The sequence below is a fragment of the Pithys albifrons genome, chromosome 1 (genome assembly GCF_047495875.1).
Source record: "Pithys albifrons albifrons isolate INPA30051 chromosome 1, PitAlb_v1, whole genome shotgun sequence".
In the NCBI taxonomy this organism is placed as follows: Eukaryota; Metazoa; Chordata; class Aves; order Passeriformes; family Thamnophilidae; genus Pithys; species Pithys albifrons.
The window spans coordinates 27,900,836-27,909,297 of record NC_092458.1 but is presented as its reverse complement, the minus strand read 5'-3'; the positions used below and the strand labels follow the sequence as shown (position 1 = coordinate 27,909,297).

Here is an 8,462-nt window from a genome sequence, read left to right as displayed (position 1 = left end):
GGTTTATTGGTTGAAGATTGTATTCCACTTCAAAAAAGCTTTACCTCTTTTTAAAGCTACAAGATATATCACAGGATAAGGACTGAATATGTATCTTTCTCACAACATGAATATTCCGTCATTCTCAAAACCCATACTGAGAGGCTGGAAAGAAATACTAAGTTTTATATGCTTTAAGTCAGCTGCTGATTTATTATATCAATTCCTCAGGAACAAAAATTCAGGTAAAAAAAATCAGAACAGGGATCAGTTTTATTTTGCAGGCATTCAAGTACAAATTCATCTCTGCTTTTTTCAGATACAGAGTTAAAACCAGACACAATGATAAAATCTGAAGCAGACACACTGCACGTTTGTTTTGTGGGTTGTTTCCTGTAGAATAGGTGTTGATTTCTTTCTCTCCCTTTCAAATCCAAAGGCAAGCCTGGTCAGGCTGCCAGACTTGCAATACATGCACATTCAAGTTCTTTTATTAGTTATTCATCTGACAATGTACTATCTTACAAAAGAGTTGGCTGCCTTAACTAAAAGCTATGTTGATGATTCCCCTCTAAGAGGAGAATAGCACATTTCCCCATTTTTTCTGTCATGTTAGGTACATAAAAGGCATACTATTATTTCCTTCCTAAAACAGCATCATAGAGTTTTCTAGTCCTCTTCACTTGGATCACTCCAAAACCAGCTGCCTCAAGGAGCTTGCTGTACTCTGCTGCTGTTCGCTCTTTTCCTTCTGTCTGGACCAACATATTCATTGAATACAGCTGGGTTTCTAAAGGTCCACTTTTATCTTCATTCAGAAGTGATTCAACCAGCAGCACTCCACCACCTGATTGAATGAAGAGAAATAAAGAACATGCTGAGCTCAGAGAGGTTGAGCTATTTTTGAGATTTTACTAGGACAGATTCTAACCTTTAGTTTCAGACTTTGAGTCATATTTCAGCATCACAGAACACAGTGAAACAACAAAAGCATTGGAGCATATCTCTGCTTGACTATATAGGTACTGATGTTCTAGGGCTGAAGTGGATGCTATGGCTGGGATAGAAATTTTCCTCAGCTAAAATCTACAAGAGTTTACTGACTTTGCTGAGATCCTGGCCCTGTAGGCAGTGTTTTCGAAGCTCTGACGGCTCTTTGTGATGCTTAATGGGATTTTTACTGTAGCATATACACCTATCTAAACAATACCAACAATCCTCAATCCTTACACCTAAATGCTGTGAAAGAGAAAGAGGCAAAATCTGGAAGTCAAACAAAGAGTTCTTAGACTAGGCCATATTTGTCACAGCTGCACATGGCTGGCTTAGGAAAGCAACAGACTAAACCATGAAACCCCTGAACTGAAACTCTGCCACCCAAACTGAGAATCAAGACTGGTGTGCTTCCTGTTACTTATAGGTGAGAGCCTCTCTGTTCTTCAAGAGCTCACACCTACCAGGCTTGCAAGCTTTGTAGACTTTTGTCAGCAGTTGTTTGCATTTTTCATCATCCCAATCATGCAGTATCTTGGATAAAATATACAGTTCAGCTTCAGGAATTGAATCATTAAAAAAGTCTCCTGTAAAGCAAGAATACATAAGCAAATATTTTCAGTTCTTTCCAGTTCTGGGATTGCCATGTCCATCACACATATCAGACAGCAATGGAGTTATCAGTTGGAGTGCAATGTTGCACTGCATAGGGAATTTTGTTCTTGTTCAGTCTCACAAAACATTTAAAGGCAGCTGCTCATCCTGTAACAGCCTTTGATGTACACAAAAGCATTTGAGTTTAGGTTTTCTCTAATGATATAAATTCAGATTCATAAAGCACTTGAGGAAACAGGTTTTCATGGTTTCTGTCATGAAAAAAAGGAAAGAATATTCCCTTACCTAAGAAAATTTTCAAAGACCTTCAGTAATCACAGGGTTACTTGATAAATCCGTAAGTAAAAATACACATCTCTCACCTCCTAGTACCAGCTTCATCATCATGCTTATTGTTTAACACCTGGTGTACTGCATTCAGATTTTGCTCTCAGCACTTTACTGTCTGATCTTCTTCCATTTTATTGCATCTTTGCCTTCTTTCCTCAAGGCTTCTTTTCTCTCTCTGACCTTCAAGCAACATTAAGTCATTCCTACATTTTGAAAGCTTTTTTAAACATTAAAAATAAGATATATCTGCAGTCATTGTCATCACAGATGGTACAAAAACCATCCAGGAGCAGTGGACTGAGCAAGAGTAATATAAGCTAGCTCATCCACTTTCATGGTCTGAGGTATCTTAGGACTTGGAAGTCAAACACTTGTAACCAGACAAGGAAACCCGCTTGCTCAGAGCAGGCCTGGCCTCCTTCACAAGTGCCAGAAAGATTGCCCAGGAGAAAAGGGGAGTGTTAGGAAAATTTATAACAAGGCATGGCAGATTTCAAAATAACAGAATACCTTCTTCTGTTAATGTACCCTTGTTCTGAAGAAATCAAATAGTTCTGTTCAGGAATAAAGAGCTGCTGTGCTGCTGAGTAACTGAGTTGTCTCTGATAGCTGCAGGTGCATACCTGGGACAGCGGCAGATCTGGGTTGGGGACCTGCAGCCTGGGACACTGCCCTGATAACTTGCAGCTGGAGATCTGAGCCTGCAGCACGGTACCTGAAGGCAGAGCTGAGGCGCTCAGGAGCAACAGCTGTGATGCCACTACACCAGTGTCCACACCTACCTTCATGAAAAGCGATCTGATGCTCCTCAGGGGAAATAAATTGCTCTTTCGCCATTTGCACAACTTCTGGTAGGTCATAAATTGTGACTGTGGAATTTGGATACAAAGAAACACATTCTCGGGCCAAAGCCCCTCCACCTCCTTTGGGGAGAGCAAAAGAAGGTCAGAGCTGACAAAAAACCAACCTGTTCAGCAACACCTCCATAAAACCATACAGTCAATGGTGGATGCAGGCTCATGGAAGCTGACAGGGTACATTTTCTCCTCATGTCTGCTGAAACGGAAGAGGTGGGATGGGAGAGGCCACTGTCTCCACTTGTTCTGGGTCAGCCCCAGCCCCTACAGCTCTTACACCCCCTCCCAGCCAGACCCAGCTGCAGGTGCTGCAAGGTGAAAAATGAAAAACAGCCACTAAACCAGGTTCTGGAAAGAAGTGATGGAGGTGGATCCTGACCTATTCCATGAATTCTGGCAGCAGGATAATAGGCTGTAGCTGTATCTCAATGACAGTGACTAAAGGGAAGGAGGGAAAGAGTCTGGCACTGGAAGAATGTATCCAAGAAAGGCATGTAAAACACGAAAGCTGCTACAGACACAAGGGAATGGCTGACTACTCACATAACTGAGACTCTGTAGAGAAAAGCATTCAGCTTTCTAATGCTGTCATCTCTCTCTCATTTCTGTTTTTAACCCAAACAAATCAGTAAAATGCTCCTTTTGTTGCCAAGACATGTCCTGCTTTCCATTGTTTTGCTCATCATATAACAGAGGAGTTACTTTTCACTTCAGAGTTTGTAAAAGACAGTTCAGAGGCTAGCTAAAGAAGATCTACTGACACTCACCTCCCAGGTCATAGATCTGAGTGAAAGGAGAAAGGTCAAATGCAACAAGAACATCTCTGCCACATATGCTCCATACTGAGTTCTGGCCAGCCATAAATTTTAACATTTCTTCTTCTGATCTAGTAATGCAAAAAGTCACAGCACATAGAAGAGGTTACTTATTGACACAGGTTACTAATCTCTGTTTTTATTGACACAGAATATGTTCTCTTTGCATAAAACCTACCTCGAGTATTACTGTATCAGGAGTGTACAGCTATGAATTCATGCATTTAAACAGGGAATTAAGACTAGAGAAATCCAGTAGTGTATTATGCTTCTAATTCTCAGATTTCCAAGGGATTTTTTTTCTTTCAATTACCATTGCCTCTGTCAGAGACCTGGGATATGTTTTTAGATTAGGAAATTATATACTTGTGTTCAAAATACGAGACAGTTTCTCAGTAATGGATATTGTTGAAAAAGGAAAATATTGTATGACAGTTCTGATAGGAGGGATTCTCATATCAACATATTTGACTGTCCTGAGACATAGTTAAAAACATTTGTTTTATATACAATAAGAAGAATAAAATTTCTATAAATATACTAATAGTTACCTGTACATTGCTCCAAAAGGGTCTTTAGATGAAATACCAAAAGCTCTTTCATATTGCCTTCTTCCTTCCCTAAAATAGCAATAAAAAAATACAATGAGTGTGGATTTCTTTTTCTTTTACTCCAAACATACCTCAGGGCTGTAGTTTCGGCTAGAGCTTCCCTGTGGAAGGTGCTCAACTTCATAGAGAATATATGTCCATCTGTTTGCACTGACTCTACTGGAACTCCCACTTGCCATCCCAAAACATGCCGATATATTTATCAACCTTTCACAAGAATAAGTAGTTCTTTTCAAGGTTACATTGGGATGACACTTGGAACAACCTGATATAGTGAGTGGCATTCCTGTCAATGGTAGGAAGTTTGGAACAGGTGTTCTTTAGAGTCTTTTTCAACCCAGACCATTCCAGCAATCTGTGATTTATGGGAACAGAACTCAGATGAAAGTACAAGAGTGGTGCAAACATCACCATCATACACACCATTTTTAGTTAACAGTTCCATGGACTGGAACAAGTGAGACTCCAGACCCATATTAAACTGCTCCTATTAACCTTTGCAACAGAAACATCTTTCGCCATCATTACTCATTTACTTTGCCAATGCCTCCTCAGGTAAGAACCATTGTAATGATAAAATGCTTTCCTGAAGATGAAACATACAGAAATCTGATTTCTAGATCATTTCTATATTCAGAGGGAAAAGGAAAACAAGAATACACACAAACAGAAAACAAGTGGGGAAAAAAAACAAAACCAAAAAATCCCAGAGCCCATATTGGCCATGTTAGCAGCTGAAATGATCTGTTGTTTTTAATTTCTGAGAACCATTCAGCATGAGCCCTTCCCCAGAAATACACCACTCAGAGCAGACACACAGATGCTGCAAACTGGCTGCAACAGACAGCACACATCACTCTTCCTTACCTCACAGCATCAGTCAGGTGCTGCCAGCATAAGTAGACTGTACTGGAATAATACATCATAATATGATACTGAGACTTTGGACTTGATTTTGTAAGGTAGATGTTCGAAATTTCTGCATTTCTGTAGAGGGCTAAAGGGTGAAATAAATACATTTACTAACATATATGATATACCACCTTGCCAAGTCTATTGTACAGCTTGGTATTTATTGCCAAACGATGCCTATGTAGCCAAAGACACAACCATATTACTTTTACAATTAAATCTTTCCACTTGAATGAGGAGTGAGAGCTGCTGAAATCTGTGTTGCCCAATTCAATTTGAGTAAACAGTATCCCCCTACACTCAACTCTAGCACCAAACACTTCCTTCTAGAAGAGCAAAAAGAAATCCTTACAAGTGCCATTATGTACCTAAAAGGCTTCTGCTCTCAGAGGAAGCTTTCAGTGTGCTCTATCTAAATGAGAAGTCTTTGAAGACAAGCCATTTTTTTCTGAACAACAAGGTCAGCAGGTGGGAGACAAGTCCCTAAAACAGCATGCCAACCACACCTACACCCTCTCTCAGCTCACTAGGGCAGGACCTTCTGCAGAGAAAGTATGCCTAAAGGACTCATAGAAATCTTCCTCACTTCCTCCATGCATCTGCATTGGCATCACTCACCCATGGGATTGGCATACCAAAGGAATATAAAAGATAGATCCTGCTCTCCCTAAACTCACTTGACCACAGCTACAAGCCCTAAAACAGAGCACAGGAACACAAGCCAGACCAGTGGACACAACTTATAAGACTCTGGCTAGTCCCGGTCTGTTGCCTGGTGGCCAGATACTCCTTCTGTCCAAGTGGACTTAATGATTCTGATGCAAGAACAAACTTATGTTACCCCTCGGTTCTGATCAAAATAGTTCACATGATGGTAAAAACCCAAAGAAAAACAAAACTTGTTTTTAAATAATACTGTTGCCCATCCTCCCTGGCATTTTGTTTTGAGGTCTAAAATCATGCCCATACCTCAGAGATTTCTTGAGACCAGCTCTGTAGAGATCCTTATTATTGCCTCCAAGGTAACATGAGGCTCTTGCACAAAGAAGTTTAGGGATATAGGGCTCTTTGTATGTGTTTTACTTTACACTTGTGACCAAGCTGAACACTTACCACTTCTCTTTCAGCTGAAGAGTGAATCCCAAGTGATATCCTCCTTATTTCAACTACATTACCTAACCTAATATTAGGTCTTTCCTTTTTCCACACACCTTACCTCACTTTCAAAACCATCAGAAGTTTGTCTCTTAGTTTATTCCTCCTCCTTTGCCCTTATTACCTCCTTCTTGTGTCATCTCTACTGCCAAGAGCTTCAATCCCACACAGGCATCCAGCAGTCTTTCCATCCCAGTGGTGCTGGTACCCAGGCACGCAGCAATGGCATCTGAAGACAGAGGCTCTCCTGACTCCAGTAGAAGATCAAACACCCCCAACTCACAGGCAGTGAACATAACCTGGGAGTAAGGAAAGGTGGGACTGAGGAATCAGGTGAAAGCACTAAAGCCCACTGAAATTCTTAAGCTGCTTTATTGGAGAAAATATAGACAAAACAATATTTTTTCCATGTAAAATTTTATTTCATATAAACAAGTCCAGTTATTAAAATGTTTATCTGAGCACTGATATAACACACAGTGCTTGCAATGCACTTTCTGTTCATGGTTTTTTTTCCCTTTTATGATGAAGCCACACAATGCTTTTGGCTCACAAAACTCCACATTTAGAGACAAGATTTTACATGTAAATATTCCTGCCTCTGCCCTTGTTTTGGAGTGCATTCTCATAGTATCTCTTTCTTTTTGCCTAGAAAGAACAAAGGCAAGACTGGATGGCGCCGGTTGTTCTCAATTTATGTTTTTGTTCTTTAACAAATCTAGGACCTAACACGCTTCCAGGGAACCCTGGGGACTCTCCTATGGCTTGCAGCAGGGGGAATATGCCACTCTGTTCTGAACCCTGTGATCAGGTGAAGGACTACAGTGGTTTCCCAGAAGCAGAAAGTATCCTCTCAGCCAGAACTGACTCATTCAGGCCAGAAGAATCACTCTGGCTTTCCATAGAGAAGGTGAATATGTTCTCCAGCAACAACCTTCAACCTTCAGACAGACATAGCTAACTATACATAGGAAAATCATCCTTCTCTAGATGTACACAGCTAAATAGCCCATAAATCTGGTCACACAAGCACTCCTGAAATTGCAAAAAAGGCATCAACTCACTTGTCTACCTGTATACACAATGATTTGATCTACAGTTTTTCCTATAAATGAAGCTTTTTTTTCTCTGAGTAAGAACATGGCTTAACCAAAAATGAGATCATTTCTCAAAAACATAGTACCATATTAATTTGGAAAGCATTGGGTGCTCCTCTTTCTCACAAAGTGATTTTTCATTATCTATTTTTCCTCTCTCTACTGACAATTTTGCCTTTTAGGAGCCTTAAGATGCAACAGTATTTGCACAACCCAGAAAGCATTCCTTCTCTTACCATGTTGGTGATAGGTGCAGCAAGGGACAACAGCAGAAGCAATTAAATTGAGAGAAAAACTGTCCACTGCACTGGATATTATAATTTTATGCCCATGCGCTTACACAGAGATGAAGGCAAATAACATCAGTAAACAATAAGGAGAATGGAATTACTGGTTCTACCTTTGTGTCTTAATAAAATGCTATTTGGGAAAACAGTTATTATACCAGATTCTTTCTTTCACTTCTTCCAAAGATTTACATTCAGGACCTAACTAAAATCCTTGAATATTTCTGCCTGCATACTCTGAGTTATATTTCTTACCTTTGAGATTAAAAATCCACTGCTGTATTGCACGATGATTTGAGGATAGTCAAGGTCTTCTGTGGAACCCATCTTCTTTCTGGACTGAGACACAGATTCCTTGGCCCTCTTAATTTAAATAAGCTTCTTTTCACCAGGCACAGAGGATGCCAGCTGATCCACTTAATCTTATTGCTTCTGAGAAACACACTGTTTGCAAAATGTGTTAGATGAGTTGTTTGGCTTTGATGGGTCTTTCTACCTGGTTCAGCTGTTTCTTTGGATCTTCCATCATCAAGCATAAGGCTAAAGAAGCAGTGCAGATTAAAGATTGTATTGTCCATTCATCAGTCAGTTAACACGCTGGTACTTAGAAGCACTTGAAAACTTGTAACAAGCAAAATATGAATCAGTATAGAAGAGCATAAAGAACCTGAACTCAGTACGATGCACCAGAGTTCATAAAACAGAATCTTACTTGGAATTTGAAACCTCCTGTGATGGGCAGAGGTCCAGGGGACCCTGGGACTGGCATTAGGGTACACCCCATCCCTAAGTGCAGAAGCAACCAGTCCAG

The 8,462-nt window shown here is 40.2% G+C and overlaps 1 protein-coding gene across 2 annotated transcripts; it reads right to left on the bottom strand.

Moving 5' to 3' along the window:
• Nucleotides 1–234: 234 nt before the first annotated feature.
• Nucleotides 235–8,122, bottom strand: ASMT (acetylserotonin O-methyltransferase). 2 transcript variants are annotated; one of them, XM_071548277.1, is made up of 8 exons: nt 7,907–8,118; nt 6,392–6,566; nt 5,068–5,197; nt 4,141–4,209; nt 3,542–3,660; nt 2,700–2,840; nt 1,437–1,559; nt 235–826 (listed from the first exon to the last, which is right to left on the bottom strand). In XM_071548277.1, the coding sequence occupies exons 1-8, from the start codon at nt 7,976–7,978 to the stop codon at nt 615–617; spliced, it is 1,041 nt and encodes a 346-aa protein (XP_071404378.1). In that variant the 5' UTR covers nt 7,979–8,118; the 3' UTR covers nt 235–614. The 2 variants fall into 2 exon arrangements, with proteins under 2 accessions (XP_071404378.1, XP_071404387.1); XM_071548286.1 differs by lacking the exon at nt 2,700–2,840 and having other exon boundaries at nt 7,907–8,122.
• Between the last annotated feature and the right edge of the window lie 340 nt (nt 8,123–8,462).

Bases quoted from the DNA above. Each gene is read 5' to 3' on its own strand.
- ASMT (XM_071548277.1), bottom strand. From the start codon at position 7,978: ATGGGTTCCACAGAAGACCTTGACTATCCTCAAATCATCGTGCAATAC. The intron at 6,567-7,906 runs GTAAGAAATATA...CCTTACTCCCAG, and splicing joins GTGGATTTTTAATCTCAAAG to GTTATGTTCACTGCCTGTGA. The intron at 5,198-6,391 runs GTAATAAGGGCA...TTCACCCTTTAG, and splicing joins AGAGATGACACAAGAAGGAG to CCCTCTACAGAAATGCAGAA.